This window comes from Halichoeres trimaculatus, unplaced genomic scaffold, assembly GCF_033239565.1.
Source record: "Halichoeres trimaculatus isolate MK-OKI-2021-1 unplaced genomic scaffold, fHalTri1.1 fHalTri1_scaffold_15, whole genome shotgun sequence".
NCBI classification, from domain to species: domain Eukaryota; kingdom Metazoa; phylum Chordata; class Actinopteri; order Labriformes; family Labridae; genus Halichoeres; species Halichoeres trimaculatus.
Genome location: NW_027437193.1, coordinates 1,859,860 through 1,882,497, shown reverse-complemented (window position 1 = coordinate 1,882,497; position 22,638 = coordinate 1,859,860). Strand labels below are relative to the sequence as shown.

The 22,638-nt window shown below is 40.1% G+C and overlaps 3 protein-coding genes across 6 annotated transcripts in view; all 3 read left to right on the top strand.

The window, feature by feature from the left end:
• Positions 1-4,366: 4,366 nt before the first annotated feature.
• ift57 (intraflagellar transport 57 homolog (Chlamydomonas)) lies at positions 4,367-11,015 on the top strand. Of its 2 annotated transcripts, none has more exons than XM_074688241.1 (11): positions 4,367-4,879; positions 7,078-7,252; positions 7,382-7,500; positions 7,738-7,828; positions 8,065-8,130; positions 8,315-8,437; positions 8,557-8,628; positions 10,025-10,156; positions 10,244-10,306; positions 10,390-10,456; positions 10,541-11,015. In XM_074688241.1, the coding sequence occupies exons 1-11, from the start codon at positions 4,725-4,727 to the stop codon at positions 10,720-10,722; spliced, it is 1,245 nt and encodes a 414-aa protein (XP_074544342.1). In that variant the 5' UTR covers positions 4,367-4,724; the 3' UTR covers positions 10,723-11,015. The 2 variants fall into 2 exon arrangements, with proteins under 2 accessions (XP_074544342.1, XP_074544341.1); XM_074688240.1 differs by having other exon boundaries at positions 4,368-4,879; positions 8,062-8,130.
• A 2,241-nt stretch (positions 11,016-13,256) lies between these two features.
• Positions 13,257-14,651, top strand: LOC141804028 (E3 ubiquitin-protein ligase TRIM11-like). Its single transcript, XM_074688239.1, has one exon. The coding sequence runs from the start codon at positions 13,284-13,286 to the stop codon at positions 14,574-14,576; it is 1,293 nt and encodes a 430-aa protein (XP_074544340.1). The 5' UTR covers positions 13,257-13,283; the 3' UTR covers positions 14,577-14,651.
• A 1,805-nt stretch (positions 14,652-16,456) lies between these two features.
• The window catches only part of zmynd11 (zinc finger, MYND-type containing 11), a 33,716-nt gene continuing 27,534 nt past the window's right edge, over positions 16,457-22,638 (top strand). For 2 of the 3 annotated variants that reach the window (XM_074688230.1, XM_074688229.1), the window contains exons 1-2: positions 16,457-16,680; positions 20,740-20,875. In XM_074688230.1, the coding sequence (XP_074544331.1) occupies positions 20,745-20,875 (131 nt within the window). In that variant the 5' untranslated portion in view covers positions 16,457-16,680; positions 20,740-20,744. The remainder of the gene's footprint in view (positions 16,681-20,739; positions 20,876-22,638) is intronic. The other variant, XM_074688231.1, reaches the window with a different exon arrangement.

The window sequence follows — 22,638 nt, the reverse complement described above, 5'->3', positions numbered from 1 at the left end:
CCAAAGCAAAGGGTCGGTACGTGGATTGACTGGTACATTGAGAGCCTTGCGTTCTGGCTCAGCTCTTTCTTCACCACGATGGACCGGTATGGCACCCGGATCACTGCTGACGCCACCCTGACCCTTTTGTCAACTTATTGCTCCATTTTCTCTCATGAACAGGACCTGGCGTGGGGCAAAGACTCTCCAGACCAGAAGAGGGCAGACTTAAGTGGTCTCAGACTTTAGTCCCTTTTCTCCTCTTTACGTAGGAAAATGTCTCCATCCTTTCGAACAATGTCACCGTCACTTCTCTCATACCTCTGTGCGCCCTTTACCCTGGCATTGCAGTTAACCAATTCACCCACTGGGGAGCAGCACAGAGTCAAACGTTTATAACACCCACAAACAAACATGGCGGCTGTGGAGGAGGTGTTGCTAATAGGCCTCTGGCATGAAAGACAACAACGGAGGCAACGTTGTAGGAGGTGGTGGTTGATCAGGCTGTTAAATACATCGTATTAGTTCCTCCATCGTTGTTTCTTCTTTGTGTCTCACTTTAGCTACATATTAGATAGTAACAGCAACACTGCCCCCACTGGTTTCTAGTGGTACTGCTTCGTTTAAATCGTATCTGTAAGCTTCATGAAAACATGCAGAAATACGGAAAAAATGAACGCAATGTAATATTGAGCCTAAACAGACCTTTGGGAATAACAGATTTTCACGCTAACAACCATATTCTTATATTATTATATTTTAAAAGTGTTCATAAATTCCTGTCAGGGCCTTTGAAGAGTTTTATCTGTTTGTGTGAACGAGCTGCAGACTCTCCTCTCAGCTCCTCTGCTTTTTATAACCTTCAGAAAGACGACACCACCACCACCACCGTCTGCACCTCCCTCCACAGATATCAGCCGTCACCTGCGGGCACCTTGCGTTTCACCGTTTCCTGTTGTCATGGCAGCCTCAGAGAAGTGGAAGCAGAATGAAGTTAATTAATTTCCCCTCGTTGTGAATCTGTGATCCTGAGCGGCGTGCAAACTGTGCCGCTCTGCAGACCCTCGCCAAAAACCATAACTTTGATTTACTCCAGCGTTTATGAAAGACGGGGGTTGGGGGGGGCACTCTGGACTGATTGCTCTCAGCTCCGTCTGTTTGTTATGCATTAGCTGAGCACAGTTGAGCTCTTCAAGCAATCTGCTGAGGAGAAACGGCCTCGGGTGATCCAGAGCAGAGAGGATCCTCCAGCTCCATTACAGCAGTTTCATCTTCTCCCCCTGAGCGCACACACTTCTTCTTCTTCTTCTTCTTCTTCTTATTCTTCTTCTTCTGTGAACAACCCCTGATCTGACTGATCCGATCTGCTGCGTGTTTCCATCCACTCCCACAGGTGGATTAACATTTCACCACACAGAGCAAAGAGCTGCTCTCCAGCAAGGACTCCTGTTTTTATTCTTCTTCTTTAACCAGAAAAGTTAAATTATTCAGCCAGCATGCAGACAAAGATCTGATTCCTTTACAGCCCAGACTGTGAGGTCGTGTTTCCTCTTTGTGAACGGTGACAGCTACACGCTCGCCAAAGACGGGTTTTCAGCAAACAAAGGAAGACGACGCTGTAGCGCTGACGGAGAGAGCTGGAAACACGCCTCTGATGCAAAAAGAAAACAAACATCTGTGTCTTTCATTAAAAAAAAAACAATCCTGCAGGATGCTACGAATCTGCACAGAAACAGAAGACCAGAGTTTGGAGGTGAGGCCGCTGCAGTCACAGAGCGAGGAGTCGAAAGTCACCAGGTGGTTTCACAACTTCCTGTCCTGCTCTCTGCTAATTTTCCTGCGCCGTCGCTCCAGCATCAGGGTAAAAAAGAAAGAAGTCTTGACCGTCTGATCCCGAGGACTCCGATTTGCTGGATCTGACAGCCTCTAGTGGACGCTTGAGGAACTGCAGGTTCATTTGTCAGCTCAGTTCGCCTGACGCCTCCATCTCGTCTCCAAGCGGTGCTGAAGCATCATCAGCCATGCAGCGGGCAGTCAGCAAGCCTGTCAGTCAAACACAGCCACCAGGGAGCTCCACCTGTGCGCTCACACACACACACACACACACACACACACACAGAGGCAGGGAGCAACATGCAGACCAAACAAACACCCCCCTCCTTCCAACGCCTGCTGCTCCGCAGGGGGGAGCTGGAGGGATGAATTATTCACTGACACACACCACAGTGCGAACAGTGAGTGTGTGTGTGTGTGTGTGTGTGTGTGTGTGTGTGTGTGTGTGTGTGTGTGTGTGTGTGTGTGTGTGTGTGTGTGTGTGTGTGTGTCAGGAGAATGTTGAGATCTTTACTTGGGTGATAATGAGAGTGTGAAGAAGCTCTGCATGGAGAACACCTGCAGTCTTTGTGTTGTTGTTTTTTATTTATAGATTTATTTGGTTTACATTTTTAACACGTTTACAGGAGGTAAAAAGCAAAAACACTTTTTTTTCCACAAGGGTGTTAAAACTGAAAATGTCTTTGTTTGTATGAGTCAACGGTCACTGGTCATTGTTTGGAGGAATGGGCCTCAAACACCAAGGTCTGCTCATAGCCACGCCCCCATCAGGCCTCTACAGAGCCGGCCAATCAGAGGGAAGGATGCACACTGAAAGAATGGTTTTCCAAAACACTAGTGAGAGAAAAAAAGGGATGTTTTTCTAGCTCTAAATTGTTTAAAGACACTACGGAAGCACCAAAGGGTCAGGCTAAAGACTCAAAAAAATTTATATTATTCTGTTTATATATTCTTGAATGTTTTGCACTTTACACTTTCTTGTATTTCTGCTGCGACTTAGATTTTCCCTTTGGCGATTAAAAAAGTACATTCTATTCTATTCTATTCTATTCTATCTAAAAACTGTATTTTCACAAAAATTAAGCAATGAATATAAAAAAAAAATTAATTCTATGATACAGAAGTTGTAAATACAGGCTATAATAAATCTTCAGCTATAGAATAGAATAGAATAGAATAGAATAGAATAGAATAGAATAGAATAGAATAGCCTTTTTCTCATTGTACTGTGAAGTTACAGTCAAATTAAGGGTGCTCCTGTAAAGCCACCATGCACCGTGTATGAATATGAATTTACAATATACAAAATATAAATGAGGGACCCCAGAACAGCTCCCGCCTACCTGGGGTCCCTCATCCAGGCATACACTCCCTCTTGCCCACTACGCTCCGCTTGTGAGAGACCCCTGGTGCTCCCAGCCCAGCGCGACTCCAAATCACTAGCCAGACTCTTTTTGTGTACTGTTGTACGTTGCTTTGGACAAGAGCGTCTACTAAATGAAACTGTAAACTGTAAACTGTAATATAAAAAAATCTGTAAGACTATAAACTGTATTGAATAAAGATAAGAAATGACCAAAGGAGACAGATGAAAGATGAGACAAATAATTTTTTTGTTTTCTTTTTAATATTTTACTTTTCTTTTTCCCCTTTTTTTAATTTGTTTTGTTTAGTTGGCCTTTATCCTAACACAGGGGTCTGCAACCTTTGCTTTCATGAGAGCCATGTTGCCTCAGCTAACCTGGATTAGAGTTATTCGGGAGCCACAAAATCTACTTTATCCTCAAAATTAAGACTAAAAAATGTATAAAATTCTAAACATAGTTAAAATCTATTTAATAATTACGTTTTTTTGTGTTTTATAAAATTGTACATGTGATATTTTAGTTCAAATTTTTCTAAATTTTCATTTTTTTTTTCTTTTTGAAAAATTGTTTTGTTGTTTATTACATAAATGTGTAACAATTTATGGAATTTCAAAGAGTTGCAGCACTTTTTAAAAATTTAGAAATTTCAAAAATGTGCAAAAAGAAAAGTAATTAAAATGTTTTTTGCTATTTTCTAATGTAAAAATTTCAAATATTTGCAAAATTAAAAGAATAAAAAGAGATATAAATTAATTGCAAAAATTTACAGAACTTTCAAAAATTTTAAGATTTGCAAAACTCTCAAAAGTTTGCGAATCTCTAAAGAACTTGGATTTTTTTCCTAAATTAAAAAAAAATGTAAAAAAAAAAAAATGGCAAAAATAAAAGAGCTTTATTGCAAGAGGTGATACTCAATTAGTATAGCAAAATGTTAACGCATGATTTTACTTAGAGCCAATGTCTTTAATCATCAATACCCAATGTAAAAAAATAAAAATTCTTTTTTTCAATAATTTGATTTCAAAGCCACAAGGAGCCACTGCAAAGGAGTCAAAGGGCCGCTTGAGGCTCCAGAGCCACAGGTTGCAGATCCCTGTCCTAACATTTTCTTTAGTTTATATCCAAATAAAGATACACTCCAGCCCACGGGGTGGCGGTAATAAGCTCCAACGCTCATTTCCCGCCGCTTTTTTAATAAACAGAAGAAGAAGAAGTGACGCATCAGTGATGCTGAGTATCTAACGGTGATCATAAACAGATGCTGAAAGCGTCTAAAGCTCCACCGTGAGATGTTTTATAAAGTTTATGACACGGAAACATCGTACGCACGAACAACAGCTCTGACACGTATCTAGATGTAAGGTTTAAAACGGATTCCGTCATTAGCTGTCGTTAGCTTCCTAGCCTGCTAATGTTAGCGCCCGGTTGCCTGACAACCGACAGGAAGCCAAACAAACAGCTAGCCTAGCTGCTAACGGAGTCGAGGATTTCTCTTTCTTTTGGTGTTTTTTAAAGTTTAATCTGAGAGTCTGACCGGAAACAGTGATGGCAGATGACGGAAGAAGAGGAGATGAAGATGAGCGCGGTCCCGGTGCAGCTTATCAGGCCTTCATCCTGATGGAGTCTCTGCTGCAGAAGCTAAAGATGCTAAACTACGAGGACGAAGTTCTCAACAAGCACAACATGAAGAATCTGTCCAGGTAAACCACAGTTCAGTCACTCACACCTGTTAAAGTAAGGTGTTTGGATTTCACAGGTGGTGTTTGAGAAACTTTAGCTCAGTTTTCTATAAGTGGATTAAAAAACAAACAGGAAAATAATGTAGATTTTATCCTGACAGCTCTAATCTGATTAAAGGCGTGTGGGCATTCTGCAGTGTCCTAAATGGGGCTGACAATATCTTAAAAGTTTGTGCGTTTTAGCTCCTACATTTTCCCCTTTATATACTGTAACATATCTAAAGGTCACAGATCTATTAAAAGAACAGTTAATCTTTATTTTGTATTTTAAGAATGTTTTGCAATGTTCTACCTTCCCCAAAATTTGTCACAACCGAAACATATATTAAACAATGCAAAAAAAAAAATTAAATCAACCTTTTAAGATTTTTTATTCTGTTGTCTATAGATTTACATTAAAAAAAAAAAATTCAGAACAGTTTTCACAACTCAATCATAAAATGAATATTTTAACAAATTTCAAAGTTTATATATTACTGTTCTTCAAAAACAGAATGCAACATTTCTTTGTGAAATGACTCATTTTATCCAATTGTTTCCAAAGTTGATATTTCACAAGACAGAACATAAAGTTAACAAATTATAGGGATGCACGATATTGGATTTTTGCGGATATGCCGATATACCGAAACCCCTTTAGGCCAATACCGATACTGATAATCACAAGTTTGTTTGTTTTTTTCACTGTAAAGAAAGCTAAGTCTATCATGTACTGGAATTTATATGTTACTCTTGTTGTGACGGTCTTATTTGTTTAAGAAACACACATAAAACAAGACAAAAAACATTTGGTTTTACCATAAATAAGAAATGTATTATTTTTTCAAACTCATGACATTCTGTATTGAAATATAGAAAAATAATTTCTTTAGATCACATGAACTTTAAATGTACAATGCATTTTTAAACATAATCAAGTTGCATTTGATTATTTTAGAGCTACTGTAACAACCTGGTGACAGACACAGAGCTCTGCAGTGCAAATAAATGAAGTGCTACATTTTATTTAAGGAGCTTATTTTTCAGATGGAAAATAATAATAATCCTAACTGAATAGCACCTTATCGGCTGTGACTATCGGCAGAAATTTTCATATCTGCAGATACCGATAAACGTGTTTTTAAGCTTTTATCAGCCGATACCGACATTGTACCGATAATATTGTGCATCCCTAACAAATTAGTGTGTTATTGTATTAGTTTATAACTCAATATACTTTGTTTTTTACTAAACACTCAGTGTTTGGGGTGGGACTACACTGTTTCAGTTGTGACCAGTACCCAGTTCTCAAATGTAGGCTGTGCCTATGGTGAGAAAATCATGATCGAAACATTATCAGATGTTTCTGTTGTGACATTTTTAGCTGATTCTTTGCATAACTACAGTATGCTAGCAAGCACATGGCTAGTAAGCATACTTTGAAGATTTGTTCTCACAGAAAAACACAATATGTTGATAAAAATCCAAAGATTTTTACCTAAATTCAAGCAAACATATGTACGGTCGTGACATGTTTTAATGTAACACACTGATTTCCAGACTTAAGAAGCCATTTATTTCAGAAAATGATAGCAATTAGCAATTCACCATGCAATCATTAGGGGCAGGACTTCAGAGTGCAGATTTAGGGGTGTGGCTTTAATCCAGACGCAACCAATGAATTCAAACTGTTGTGTTTCGGCTGTGACATAAAATCTGGGGACAATATTTTTTAGCATATTAAAAGTTATTAAAATTTCATTCTCACAATAGATCTAAATCTTTCAACTCATTTTTAGACGTAATCACTAATATCTGTTTAACAACGCTTTTTAAAAAAATCAAAAAAATGTTTGTGGTGTTGTTTACACAAATTAAATTTCAGAGGTCTGTGCAGGGGACGGTTTCTTCCCAATAGAAAGTAGACTATCCTAAAAATAAAAGATGCTTTTTTTATATTTTTAGCTTATCTCTTTCTCATTTTAATGTTTTTGTTTAGTTTATAAAAAGACCTTTGCAACCATATATGACTGAACACATTTTTGTCTGCTTTTTTGTTTTTTTATGTCAGGGGACAGCAACTTGGACACTTTCGGGATGTGCAGTATACATGTTAGTCATAGCGTAGGGCTGTGTTAGTGTTAGATATTTTACAGCCCCTCTCTGTTTCTCTTCATCAGACATTACTTCGTCTCCAGTCCGTACCTGGAGTCCAACTCAGGTGAGCAGTTTTACATGTTCACCATCATCGCTGCGTGGCTCATCAACACAGCAGGGAGGCCGTTCACCGAGCCGCAGGAGTACGATGAGCCCAACGCCACCGTGTCCAACATCCTGGCCGAGCTCAGGGCGTTTGTAAGTTCCTCTCACCGGTCAGACCTGGGTTTTCCTACCCAGGCATGAAATCAGCATCACGACAAAACGGGATAACACAGAGATCTGAACGTATCTGTGACTGAGGGAAGACTTTGTTGTGTCTGTCAGGGCGTTAAGGTGGACTTCCCACCCTCCAAACTGAAGTCAGGCTCAGGAGAACACGTCTGCTTCGTGCTGAACCGACTGGCTGAGGTGGCCCTGAAGAGGAAGGGCTTCACGTACAAAAGGTACTGACACATTTCTCCTCTCCACACTTACTCTCTCCATCACTTCCACCTGTCGATGCTTTGCTCAGGTCTTGTTTCCTCTCAGTTTAAAGTCTTGGTTTGTTAGCTCTGGTTTTGATTGGTTGAGAAATGCCACCTCAAGGAGGAGACAAATATTTCATGAAAAGCTCAGAAAGCTCATCTTCTGCTACCGAGGTTTAAAACTGATGATTGTCCTGGTTTTCATTTCCGCTCCAGGCCGGTCTACCCCAAAGAAACCACAGAAGAAGAGTCGGTGATGGAGGACGACGCAGAGCTCACGCTCAGCAGAGTAGAAGAGGAGATGATCGTAAGTGTCACTGGATAGTTCAGGTGTATTTCTCACCTTTAGCCTCTTCTGATCTCCAAAATCACAGATAACCAGCTGTCAGAGGAATCAGGTCACAGGTTTTTATGTTTCTCATGTTGAGTTCAAAGTAACTTCGTCGTCCGTCGTTAGCGATCACAATCAACCCTGAAAAGACAGTCCTCAAATCAGAGTTTGACTTTTTGTAAAGTGTCTCTCTTCTGGTGTTTTCTCAGGAGGAGCCTGACGAGGAGGAGGAGAACGTGATGGACCTGGAGGCCCTGAAGTTAAGAACCACTCAGACTGTGAGTTCCTCTGGAAATATGACGCATTCAAAGACCGTCAGAGAGTTGGAAGTTGAACATCTCTTTAAGAATGAGCTGTAGTAAACAAAGGTCTCCTGAGAACGGACTGGGATCCTCTTTGGGTCCAAACCTTATTTCTGTGAAAGTAAAAGATGAAAAAGTTTGTTTTTTTGTTCTCTGACAGGAAACAGACGCGTCTTCCAAACCAGACGAGATCTTGGAGTCGACGGTGGACGCCGCAGAGTGGAACCTGGAGGTGGAGAGAGTGCTGCCACAGCTTAAAGTCACCATCAGGACGGACAACAAGGTCTGAAAGACCTCTGGATCCTGTTCCTGTTCACTCAGAGGACGGGACGGGGTCAGAAACTCAAACTTGTTGCACCGTGTCGTGTTTGACAAATCTCTGGTCTGTGTGTCGACCTGCAGGACTGGAGGATCCATGTGGACCAGATGCACCAACACAGAGACGGGATCAAGTCCTCGCTCAAAGAGACCAAGGTGAGTTCACTGACTTACTTTACTGTTCTTCAGTCTGTTACAGGGTAGAATGGATCGCAAAATCAACGATCTTATCGTGGTTTGTGGTCATGGATTTTGGTTCAATTCAGTGTTGTTATTTTTACCAACCCAGAATATCAAACATCCAATAATTCACCGTTAGGTTTTCTTTTTATTTAATTTTAAACATGTAAAACCTGAAAGAATGAGGCTGTTTCCCATTTCAAACATCATTAAATCTGAGGGACACTCTGATAGTTTCAACATGACAGCTCCTCAGTAAGGAAAGTCTCTATTGGCTGTCCCAGAAGTCACTCAAAGTTGCTAAATGACATTATCCATAATAATCTATTTGCATGTAATGGTCATGGACTCCTAAGGAGAAAGTAAATAAACACACAGTTGAGTGGTTCTTGTGAATGCAGTTGTCTGCTCTGGAGCAGGAGGAGGAGGAGGAGACAGCTGTGAGTGAGGGGGACCTGACTTCCTGTTTTTTGGATAGGGGAGGGGCTCATGGCGAGGGACGGGTTTAGATCAGTACGGTTTGGTACGGGTTGGCTTGGTTAACCTTGGTCCTTTTTGGGTTTCCACAGCCAACCGTGCCCCATTGTGGTTAGCGGATGCCGACAGCCTGATCAGTAACATAATAGCGTGACAACATGGCAGCCTGACACAGTGTGCCACACTAACAAATCCAAAGAAGAAGAAAAATGTGACACAGTAAACAAAGAGCAACAATGAAGACATCCAGCAGGAAGTGACCATTCTTAACACCAATCAGCGGCTGCAGTGTTGTAGCTCCGCCTTCCATGATTGGATTGGTTTAGTCTGGCACCCCTACAGAAGGGAACCAAAAAGTGGGACGGCTCGTCTCGGTTATTTGAGGATTTGTCCCGGAATTGGTCCGAGGAAACGCCGTCAAATGCGTGCGTGCCAAGACGAACCGAACTGAACCGCTTGGTGGAAACGGGGCTCATAAGGTACCAATGCCCAGTACCTGGCAATTGGTATCATGACTCAACAGTACAACTTAATGGTACTTTATTGTGTTAATGTGGTGATAAATATTAATTTGTTTAATAACTAATCCCAAATTTTGAGTTTAACATATTTATTTCTCAAAATATAAACTAAAAATGTTGTGTTCATGTCCAGCATGGAAAATCGCCTACCCACCCACTCTCAAAACATGCTTCACGTCAGAGTCTACACACTCCTGAAAAGCCAATAGATTTGTTGCCAGTTGCTTTAAAAAAAGTCACTAGACGGGTTTGAAAAGTTACTAAATATAGAGACAGAGTTGCTAAGTTGGCCACACTCACCGTTCCATCCATAGTCTGTTATCTGTAAAGGAGTTATTGTGAAACAGGATCTGGTGTGTCCCTGGTCTCTGCAGAGCTACCTGGACAAACTGCAGGAGGACATCGGTAAGACCCTGGAGAAGGTGAGCAGCAGAGAGAAGTACATCAACAACCAGCTGGAGAGTCTGATCCAGGAGTACCGCGGCGCCCAGGCCAAGCTCAGCGAGGTAAAGACACGAGCTCCAGCTCCTCACGGGGAGACACAGGAGGTCTGAGGGCTGTCAGAAAACACACTAAAGTCTGCTCTTCATCAGGCTAAGGAGCGCTACCAGCAGGCCAGCGGAGGAGTGACGGAGAGGACCCGAGCCCTGGCAGAGGTCAGTGAACGCATCATTCATTCAGGCTGTCCAGAAAGACCTCATCAGATCAGTGAAGTCTTCACCGTCTGTTTGTGCTGCAGATCAGCGAGGAGCTGGAGAAGGTGAAGCAGGAGACGGAGGAGAAGGGCAGCAGCATGTCAGACGGAGGTGAAGCTCAGACCACGCAGAGTCCAAGACCTGGACTGAGGTGACCCGTGTGTTTAACCCTGACTCTGTGTGTGGTTTCTCCAGCTCCGGTGGTGAGGATCCGTCAGAGTTTGACCAAACTGAAGCAGGAGATCGTTCAGATGGACGTGAGGATCGGCGTGGTCGAGCACACGCTGCTTCAGGCCAAACTGAGGGAGAAGTCCAACATGACGCGGGACATGCACGCCACCAACATCCCTGAGCCTGCAGCCGGGGCCTTCCTGTAGGCGGACTGAGGGGGGCTTCTGAGTCCAGGTCTATCCGTCTCCTCTCAGTCCCACCTGAACTGGATCGACAGTAGATTCCTTCAACCTGCTGGAAGTGACTTTAAAAACACGGTACACTGAAGAAACATCATCACACACACACGTCAAAACATGTACGGATGAACATGACGTGGACATGAATCATACACAGAGTCACGTATTTATTTATAACTCTACTTTTTTATTTGTCTTGTAAATAACTTGTGCTCATAACGGTGAAAAATGTTGATAATAAATCCTTTAAGTGAAGTTTTCATTATTTTCATGTTTTGTGTGGTGTCACACCACCTCTTCAACACAAGAGGGCGCCCTCCACCTGTGATCCAGGGATGGAGAGCAGGTTAAACGAGACAGTCCTTTCATGTCTACGGCTCGCTATCTGAGAAAAAGATAACATCAGTCCTTCAGATGAAAACATCTTAACAAAACAGCAGCAGAATCTCGCTAAGGACACCAAGAAAAGAGCTTCACCTTTGTAAAATGGTTACACAACAGAAGTTTAAGTTTACAAAACTACGTCCCTATGAATACAACACAAAAGTCTAAAAAGGGGATGCCACAAAAACCCTAATTAGACCCCCTAAACGGGCTCCAAAACTCACCAATCTGCAAAAAATTGATGTAATTCCAAACTTTACCCCAACATACCATAATTTGCTCTCTAGCGCCACCTAGGCACACTAAAACAGCTCCAATGGGCAGTAGGAATGTCGTAGACACATCCAAAAAAACGTCAAAATGTTTGTCTCATTGAGATGCAAAAACCATACGCTGACACCCCTGACCTACCTCAAACAGGAAGGCAGCAATTTGCCTTTCAAAATAAGATTTGGCCACATTTTTAGTCCTTTTTCAAAATGTATCTCCTCTGACACTTTAAATGGTATCAGCTTGAAATTCACTCAGATAACAGAGTGGACCCTGCTTTGCAAAATGTATTCATGAATTTGTTATTCCAGAGATGGTTTTTGAATGATGAGCCCTCAGAGTCGGTGAACCCCAAAGAAGTCCTCTCATCTCCCCCAATTACAATGAATGGGAGAAGATGGATCAGCTCCACACAGGCTGCGGCATGTGGGTGTCTAAACAAAAAAAGTAAAAGTCTGAGAGCTTTAAAAATCACATGGATGGATTCCTGAGAAAATTTACTACAAAAATATTATACTTTTACAGAGATTTGGTCCAAGTTGTGGTATCTATGAGGACTTGTTTCTAAAATTTCTGTCAATTTCACTCCTGAGAGGGCAGCAGTTGGTGATGATGTCACTCACTGTTTAAGAGTTCCGTGCAGCTGGTCATGTGACCCACTCAAGGCGGGAAAATGCTATTTTTTCGCACACACATTATAAAGCCTTGACAGTGGAGTTGAAACAGGCATGAGGGACTGGCATGAAAGGACTGGTGATGGCGCGAGGACCTGATCAATGCTGCTTGCAGCTTTAATTAGCTGTAGCTTTTGCTATAGCAGCCGTAGCCACATCAGTATGATGAGCAATTTCAAAAACCAACAATTCAAAACATGGCTAATATTTACGTGGAGGAGCAAAGGATTGGATATCTGATAAAAAATATCATAGGATGATATTATCTTGTCCTGGGCCCCAGCAAGACTGTCAGCTGGTACCTGAGATTTATCAAGGTTTGCATGTTACCTACGGTCAGGTTTGGCCATAGTTTGTGGCCCCGCTTATAGAGTTACAGAAAATCCTTAAATGACTTTTAATCGTCAATGTGTCCTGTATACACACATTTAATTTGAAGATGATCCATAAAAAACTGTGGGACGAGTTTGTTCATAGACGTACCCTAAAATCAAAATCCGTCGTCCAACTCAAATTTCCGAACTTCCTGTTTGGATTTTATCATTTTGATTAGAGACTTTTTTTTGTAGGTCTAGACATGATAGTTTTGCACTCAAAAATTTAGCGCAAAGTAGTGGTAGGAGCTGTTGTTTTTCTCACCTAGGGGGCGCTGTGGAGCACATATCAGCACGAAAGGACTGGTACTGTAAATTTTTCAATGTAGTGTGAGTGAAACTGTAGAATAATGATTCTAAAAGTTCCAGATGTCCCCAAAGACGATCGAGATCTAATCAGAGTGGTATTGTGAATAAGATAAAACCTTTACTAGAAACAACCAACAGTTTGTCCTTTTTAAGAAGAACAAGCAAGTGTTTTACCAGGTGACGACTGTGCTCAGGAAACACTGACTCAAACCACAAGCCGCCCTGGCTTTGGTCCATCTGTGAGTATAGCTCACTGACTTGCCTTGTTTCTTGTAAAAGCTGCTTTTTACAGAAAGCAGGAAAGGTAGAACATCCTGCCCTCTTTATACAGATCAGGTGTCCAACCAATCAGAACTCATCTCTCCTCCTACCGTTCATACGTCTGCAGGTAGAGGGATGGGCGTGAACAGAAAGACATCTGTTACTGAGAAACGAAACTTTCATTCACTTCAGGAAGTCAACGCTGATCTGTCCAGAGGCAGAGGGTTATTTCATCTTACTGTCACTGGGAGAAGACATGGATCACCAGAGAGAGAAACTCTGCTGTTCGATCTGTCGAGATCTACTGAAGGATCCAGTGACTGTTTCCTGTGGACACAGCTTCTGTATGAGCTGTATCAAAACATACTGGGATGTTCAGGCTAAAACTGGAGTCTACAGCTGCCCTCAGTGTAGGAAGAGCTTCAAGCGAAGGCCTGTGCTGGGGAAAAACACTGTGTTAGCAGATTTGGTGGAGGAACTGAAGAAGACTGGACTCCAAGCTGCTCCTGTGTCAGATGAGGTCAGGAGGCAGAGAGAGCTGGAGGGGAGTCGAGGAAACATCCAGCAGAGAATCCAGGACAGAGTGAATGAGATGGAGCTGCTCCAACAGGAGGTGGAGGCTATCAATGTCTCTGCTGATAAAGCCGTGGAGCACAGCGGGAGGGTCTTCTTCGAGCTGTCCCAACTCATGGAGAGAGGATATGCTGACCTGACGCAGCAGCTCAGATCCCAGCAGCAAACTGAGCTGAGTCGAGTCAGAGAGCTTCAGGAGAAGCTGAATCAGGAGATCATTGAGCTGCAGAAGCTGTCACACACACAGCCATCTACACACTCATCCAGCATCAAGACCCGTCCTCTCACATACTTTGAGGATGTGACCAAAGCTGTGTCGCATGTCGGAGATAAACTGCTCAATGTTCTTCAAGAGGAATGGACAAACATTTCACAGACAGTGGCTGAAGTGGACGTTTTACTGACACAACCAGAGCCCAAGACCAGATCTGAGTTCTTAAGATATTTCCGTGACATCACTCTGGATCCAAACACAGCAAACACATGTCTATCTTTATCTGAGGGGAACAGGAAAGTGACATACCCAAAATTTGAATCTTACCCTGATCACTTAGACAGATTCACTCTTTGTTTACAGGTCCTGAGTAAAGAGAGTCTGACTGGACGTTGTTACTGGGAGGTGGAGTGGACAGGAGAAGTTGATGTGGCAGTCACATACAAGAATATCCACAGAACAGGGGACTTCTCAAAATCTGCATTTGGACGCAATGACAAATCCTGTGTGTTATATTGTGACATGGACAGTTTTACCGTTATGATGAACAATGATAAAACTCCTGTCCCAGGCCCCTGGTCCTCCAGAGTAGGAGTGTACCTGGATCACAGAGCAGGAATTCTGTCCTTCTACAGCGTCTCTGAAACCATGACTCTCCTCTACAGAGTCCAGACCACATTCACTCAGCCCCTACATGCTGGGCTCGGGTTTCATAACTCGACAACAGGTAAATTCACAGCTGAGATCTGTAAACTGAAATAGAAAGAAGAGATATCTGGGATGGTAGGTTTAGCCCCCGTTCAGCTTATTCTGTCCTCCTTTTAAGGTATATTATCATGTTTTGACTGAGTTTTTTAGGGTGATGCTCCTCTTTGTGTCCAGTGAAGCATTGAGGTTAAAACTGCTTGTGATGATGTTTGTTCACTGAACTGATAAGAAAAGAAAACCAGAGAGAGGTGTGACCTTAACAACTATAGAATACTTCATGTAAAGAAATCTATAACCATTTTAACTTTGATTTGTTTGTCAGACCATATGTTGATTTTGATTTTGTTTAAATAAAGGGCTGAGAGGTCAGAGGTGAAGATCTATGTCTCATGTTGTCATTTTATCATTAGAAATTGATATGAATATTGTTAATTATTAATAATATTATTATTATTAATAATAATAACAATAATAATAATAATAATAATAATAATAATAATATGCTTTTTTATTATTTGGCTTCCTTAAATCAATTAATAATAATAATAATATATATATATATATATATATATATATATATATATATATATATATATATATATATATATATATATATATATATATATATATATATATATATATATTTATATATATATATATTGCAGTAACATTAATTCCATGTTTTTCTGTCAGTAATGAAGAAGTCAGCTTTGCCTGAACCTACAGCCTCAGATCTCAGCTCTGAAGTTTTTACATGCTCCTGTCACAGGAGGGCGCCATCCTCCCACTAGCCACAGATTTTTGGAGCAGTTACAGTTTTTCTCAATTGTTTACACACAAATCCTGGTACCTGAGACATGTAAACATGTAACCCAGGCTCCACCCCCCAAAACCCATTTTGCTGAACTATAATCACAATTTGAACTCGTTCTGTAGTTCTACAATGGAAAAAACTGAAATCGTATAAAGTGTTTTGTGTTATTTTCAGTGGAAAATGTCTTTTTAGACTTAATATGAGCCACATTCACCTGACCAGTCCAGAAAAATGTCTTGTTTCAAGTTATTTAGGGACAAAAATTGAGGTCTGAATTGCTTGTAACAAGTAAGAAAATCTGCCAATGTAACAAGAGAAAAGTTGCTTTAAGACATTATTCTGGTTTTAAGCAAATTTTAAACAAATTTCTCTTCTCCTGGAAGTCATAATCCAGGGTCTATCAGTTAAAGGTGTTATTTGTGGAAAAACTGCAGTGACAAAATAAAAAACCTGCAGATGGAAAATTAAAGTTAGAACAATTAACATTGTGCTTTTTTTGTTTACTTTCTTCTCTTCTACTTTGTTTTCCTTCACATGCTCCCTCAGATTCAATTATAAAAGCTCAACAACAAAGGGGTAGGGACAGATACGTTTTATTAACTTCATCCTTCACCATTTCAAACATGGTATGATTATCTGTGTTTTTATAGAGTTCCCATTTTAATTTTTCTGGGTTACTTCTGCCTTCATACTTTGTATACCTTCCTTTTTTATTTCATTTTCTTTAATCCCATTTGAATAAACAAATAAATGAACATTAAATGAATCAAAAATTATGTTAAACCCATCATAATGTGAAAAAATGATTTGAAAAAATGCAATAACAGTTATCTGAAGGAAAATGGTAGTCAACAAAAGAATACAGCAACCCAGCTCATCTCTGTCTCTGATTCACACCAATCAAAAAAAGTAACAAGTAGCTTTAAAATCAATATCATATCTTCACCCTTGTTCATATGACCAGCTATTCACCAAACACGCTTCCAAAATAAACTAGATTAATAACTAACAAAATTAATAACATTACAACTGCAACTTGCAACTGTTCACCTGTTTAGCCTTTGAATTTCACAGACTGCCCCTTTAACAGCCTGATGAGCCCGGGTGTGAGGCGCAGTTCTTCGGATTCCACCACTAGAGTTCTCCCTCTGGTCCTGGAGCAGCGCTGTCTGACTGTGTTTACCTCCCAGCTCAGCGCTGCTGTACTGCGGCCAGCTGGACACACACACACCGCCACCCGACAGCTCCGACCAGCCTGGAAAACACCGATGTGAGCTGCCTGGTCTCCAATCCTTCGTGGATTTTTTTCCTGCATCGCTGTGCGTTCGTGACACTGAAGCGAAGGTGGGTTTGATTTTTACACACTGCGCTTTGCAGCGTTAGCTTAGCTTTAGCCACCTTTCCTATCCCGTGATGGAGGATTGTCAACATGGCGCCCTCCAAAACAAACCAGTTGGTAGCTACTTTGCTAACTGTTTTTGGCTCACTTGTGTCGACGAAGGAGCCTAATGTGAAAATAAAACACCACAAGATTATTTCCTTGGCTGTTAATCTTAATTGTGTCCCCTGACATGTTGACTAGCTTACGTTTGATATACAACTAGGTTAGCTACGTATCAGTTTACTAGCATTGCTAACCAAATTAACCATGAACGTTAGCTGCCTCGTTAGCCAATTCCTATTTTAACTTGATGTATTCCATCGAGCCAAATATCCAGTATTGAGAGGTCTCTGGAGACTGATAACAGTGTGTTAAACCGATGTATTTGTTCTGACAGCTAGCACTTTTGATGCTAACATCGTTAGCTGAGTTCTGCTTCTTGACTGGCAGAGCCGTGGCCTACCTCTTTGTTGCAAAATGTTGAAGAGATGTGTTGTAAGACTTTTAATTTTGGCTTTTATGATTGATTTTTCAGTTAAAATGTAAAAGTCTTGATCCTCTGACTCTGAACGGCCTCATGTTTATGTTAATACGGTGGCGTTTCGCTGGCTACCGGTGAATAGCTGATGCTAAATCTTTTGACAGCCCAGCATCCTGCCAACCTGTGCCACGGTTTATTTACTCTCAGTCATAACTCACAGGAGGACTGATTTTAATCCAGATTGGGGATCGAGTTGACATGATGTAATTTTAAATTTCAACGAGACACTAATAAATTCATGGGATATTAAAGAGCTTCATAGGTGATCTTGGAATTGTCTCCCTTGACATATACCTGATGGTAATCCACGATTTATGATGTTTACCGCCAAAACATGAGTCTTTAATAAGTGACACAGCCTCAAAAATTAAGCTTCAGAGCACATAAAACTAGAAATAATATTTTTGATTTCCAACCTAGTACAGCTCTTGTACAAAGAAAAAATGTATACATACCAACGTTTGGCATACCAATACGAGCAACCATATGCTTTTAACCCTGCATGCCTTTTAATTATGTTTCAATTATGTTTTATGGTTTGATTATTTTTTGTTGAACATTAAGTATTCTTTTATCTCATTTTAGCTGCTATACATCTAACTGTATTTTCAGACTCTCTAACAACAATACTTCTTATCATGGAGTTTGTTCGTGGACTGGTGTAACCAGACATCTAGTGGTTTTTTTGTTCCATGGAGCATTTTTCATAAATGACCAATGAAGGAACGGTTCAGAGCCAATCCATCCAGCTTTAAAAAAATAAAAATAAAAAAATAAGGTAACTAAAGGTTTTTTTTTAGACGTATTTCAGCAGCACTTTGTTTCACTGTAAAAAGAGACTGTAGACCGGTATGTTTTTGTCAGGCTGATACCATTTATTAGTAGTCAGGGAAACCAATATTTTGAGCTGATATTCATTTGCAGTAAAAATGAAAACATTAGCATTGAAATTTTGAAAAATGCAAACTCCAACACTTAACTTTCTTTACATGCCTTTGATCATATGTTAATTAAACAGGCTCAGCAGCATGTCTTATTAAAGGGGACATATCATGCTGATCCCTGATTTAATACTTACAAATAATATAATACATTCGAAAACAAGACCTTTCACCCCCTGAATTTTCAAAAAATGAGATATTGTATTTTTCTGATATCCTAGAATGAGATTTGATGCCTCTGAAAATAGGTCATTGACATTTGGCAGCGAGATTTCGACCTTCGTGACGACACGAGGATCCTTTCTTTTTATTGGAGTAATCTGATAAAGCAGCTCCTCCTCTGTGATGTCAGTTAGTCACACAACCGCCACCGAGGGATACACCCACCAAGAGCCGACTGACTGAGTGCTGGATGCAGGGACTCTGCTCTGCTGAGCAGCTCGGCTTTACGTGGTGAATTAGCAGTTAACACACTGTAGTTTTAGCAGACGTGGTAATACTTGTGAGACTGTGATATTTTCATGCTTGTTCTGACATGCACTGTGAACCTGGACCACAATAATGCTGCGGTAATAACATAGTGAGGAACTGACGGTAGAGGCGATCTTTAGACGACACTTTCAGCATGATGGATAAAACAGACAGAGAAAAGTGAAGGAGCAGGATGGAGCCCTGTTATAGAAATAGTTTATTGGTGAAGTCTGCCTATATTTCCACGTATAAACTATACATGTTACAGTACCGGTTTGACTTACGACACTGAAGCGTCCTGAGATGATCTGTGTCCAGGTGGATTTTCTTCCTCCTGAGCTGCAGAACCGTCCGGGTCTGACTCGGGGTCCAATACAAAAGGACGTATCCTACACTCTACCATTTTATTAGTGCTATCAATGCCTTACGGTGAAGTTTTGGCAAACAGCAAACTCGCTCGGTCTGCTCCATTCAATGTGGGTTGTGACGTTGCGAGGTTACTGGTGGTCATTCTCCAAACAGAGCGTTTCAACGAGATCATCAGAATGGCCTAAAATGAGGATATTGAGAACGCTATTGTGGGGCAATGAAGGAACTAAATGACTTGTACTGAGGGCAGAAATGCTTTACAGGCATCCTAGTCTGGCATAGTGAAAAGGAGGAACAAGCATGATATGTCCCCTTTAGGTTAAATAAAAACCTTAAAAAAATAAATAGCTCCCTAAAGTTTTCTACAATGTTCTACAATTACTGCAGACTGTGCCAGCACAGTTGCATCAGAGCCAAAATAACACAGTTTTAAAAAAAATTATTTCTAATTGGCTGTTGGATTAGCAAAAAGAAAAAAAAAAGAAAGGTAGATGCCGATATGCTTCAAAATACTGATAATCAGCCTGGCTGATAATTGGCTCATCCAAAGTTCACTGCTTGTTTTTACACATTTAGCTCAATATCTCAGTTTTTTGGGGGTATTTAGTGTGTATGTATTTCTTTTCCTAAAGGTAATAATTAAATAATGTGCCTTGGCTCCGTATGATACCATCTTGGTTGATGATGAGACTTAAATGTCATGGCGGCTTTTGTGAGGCCTGTGTGTCCCTCCAGCGAGCAGCATGACAACAGAAGATAAGGGACTAAAAAACCTTTTGAAACGCTTCTTACGGTTGATTTTATGGTCAGAATAGAGGATGGAAATGAAACACCTATCAGCCTCCAAGTTCATTTTTAAAAAATTACAAATAAACATCCACCACTTGTAGGTTAAAGCAGTTCAAATGAGAAAATTTAGGCTCAGAGCAGCTGAAATTCTTTTATCAAATTGGCTTTTTTTAATGGCAGATAGACATATTGTGACTCATTTCTGGAGATCTAGATGTGATTCGTGAGCTGGAGCTCAGGACTGAAGTGTAAACAGACTGAGCTTGAGGGGATGATTACATCACACCCCGACCTAAGACGCCCTCTCTTCAACTGTGACCAGAAAATGAACCTCCACTCTTCCCGATCAAATATTCTGTTTGAGTTTTCCTGACCACCTGCTCTGTGCTGATTTTGGCTTCATTTGCACATCTTTTTTTTTTAGACGCTTTATGATCAGTACAGCTCACATTTTCTTTCTCCTGCATGCTTTATTTAATGCTCAACCACAGTTCATGCCCTTGAGAGATAAGTGTGAAGATGAACATCCTCTTTCGACATCTGTCACAGCCTCCTCCTCTACCACAAAGTGCAGCAGAGATGAATTTTCAATCGTTTCAAAATGCTCTGAGCATTATCATAGCTAGCTTCTGGCTACGATTTATGAAAGTGACATCTCGGGTTTCACAGCTGGTTAAGAGGAGGAACGCATAAAATTGGATTTGGATTTCTGAAGATATTTGGGGAAGGACAGGCCTGTGCAGCGCTGTGAAGAGGAGGACGGGTATTTTTCAGACCCTTTAAAGGTGTCTCAGAGTTTTACATGTCAAACTTTATCTGATGGTTTCTTCTGAGCTCGTAGTTTCCCCTGATTGGCATGAAAACTGAAGTTTGACTTTTGATTTTTAAAAATTTTCCTTTGTTTCCTGCAGCCGTCATGAATAAAGAAGTCATGTCACGCGTGGTGAAGAAAAGGCAGGCGGATCCTAAGGTGGTCCAGTATGTGTGGGCGGCCATTGAGGTCATTCGCAACCAGAAACAGATCGCAAACATGGACAGGATCTCCAAGTAAGTGAAGCCCAGACAAGACGAGTGCAGTGAGGTGGAGCTCTGAGGTGAAACCGTGCAGGATGCTGAGGTTTTCTGTCTCAGTTCAGCGTGTCTTCATTGACTTTTATTTAACCACATCCCTATGTGTGGTGACAGCGATGAGAAGTGGTATCTGACTAACTTATCACCAAGTTCACTGAGGGCAAAGACTCAATGTTTACCAGCAAAGAGCCACAGCCTCTGAATGAGAGGCGCTGTTTAAGGATGGGTACCGAGTTAGGAACTTTAAAGGTACTGACTGAATTCCATCTGAAGTACCCAGTACTGATTAAGTTAAAAACAAAAGGTACCAATTTTAGGTACCTAAGCCTAAGCACAGGTTATGTTTTTAGGAGAGTTTGTTTGTCTGTCTGTGAACAACAAAACTCAAAAAGTAACAAACAGATCTTGGTGAAATTTTCAGGAAATGTTCAAAATGGGATAAGGAAGAAGTGATTAAATTTTGGAGGTGATCTGGATCACTGTCTGGATCCAGGACTCTTTTAAAGGATTCTTTATCATTGTGAGTTAGGGCCGTTTTCACCATATGTGTATATAACTCCACCATAAATGGTCGGATTGCTTTGCAAAACAATACAAGACCAGGTCACTATAATTTCTGACGGATGTAAAAGTACGATCCAGATCGCTTACGATACTAAGATCTGGAATATGAAATATGAACTGGGTCATCATCATTTTCAACACTGTCAGGAAAAAAATTATCTTACACACATTCTGCTGAAAGGAAGTATAACATTAAAGCCGGACTAAAGTGTTTGTGACAATCACAATCCACTTGGTAGAGGTCTGCGCTCTCGGAGTGCTTTTCTAGTTTTTAAGAGACTGCAGCTGTAAAATTAGCTTAAAGCTAACTCTGGTACAATGCAATAAATGGTGACATTTCTGTTAAAAATTGTACGTGGTGCATTTATAAAAAAATAAATTGATGATAATAATAATAATAATAATAATGATCTTTATTTCCACACAAACACACAAAATCCAAACTGGTAATTCAGCAAAAATCAAAGAAAGAGCATCAGAGCTAACGATCCAAATCAAGTAGCCAGGGGCCCTAAAGGACTAAAGCAGTCACCATTCTTCTTCTCCTGGTATTAAATGTGAATAGCAAACTCAGCTTAACATTATTTATAAAGAACTTTAAAAACAACCACAGCTGAAGAAAAATATTGTACACAAAAGATGGTACAGGCATTAATAAATATAACAATTAAATCAATAAAATGAAGGTGAAGGTACTAAAATATATTTTTTATTGTTCTTAAAAACAAAAATTAAAAACAATAAACAGTTACTAAAAACTAAAACCAACAACTAGCAACAATAAAAAAACAATTAAAAAAAACTAAAAGCAGTACAAAATTCTTAAAACAAATACTAAAGACCATGACAAAAAACAAAACAAAAACAAAAAAAATAAGAACAACTCCTAAAAACTAAAAAAAAAAAATAAATAAAACACTAAAAACAATTATTAAAAACTAAAAACAACAATAAAAATCTACAAACAATTACTAAAAACTAAAGAAAATTAATATAACACTAAAAACAATTATTAAATACTAAAGAAATTATTAAAAGCTGAAAAAACAAAAATTAAAAATTAAAAACAATTACTTAAAACTAAAAAAAAACTCTAAAAACAATTATTAAAAAATTAAAACAATAATAAAAATAAAAAAACAATTGTTAAAATCTTTAAAAAAAATAATAATAAA

Excerpts from the sequence above, each read along its gene's own strand:
- ift57 (XM_074688240.1), top strand. The coding sequence starts at position 4,725 with ATGGCAGATGACGGAAGAAGAGGAGATGAAGATGAGCGCGGTCCCGGT. Across the intron at positions 7,253-7,381 it reads TGGCCGAGCTCAGGGCGTTT|GGCGTTAAGGTGGACTTCCC; the intron begins GTAAGTTCCTCT and ends TGTGTCTGTCAG. Across the intron at positions 7,829-8,061 it reads GAGTAGAAGAGGAGATGATC|GAGGAGCCTGACGAGGAGGA; the intron begins GTAAGTGTCACT and ends GTGTTTTCTCAG.
- LOC141804028 (XM_074688239.1), top strand. The coding sequence starts at position 13,284 with ATGGATCACCAGAGAGAGAAACTCTGCTGTTCGATCTGTCGAGATCTA.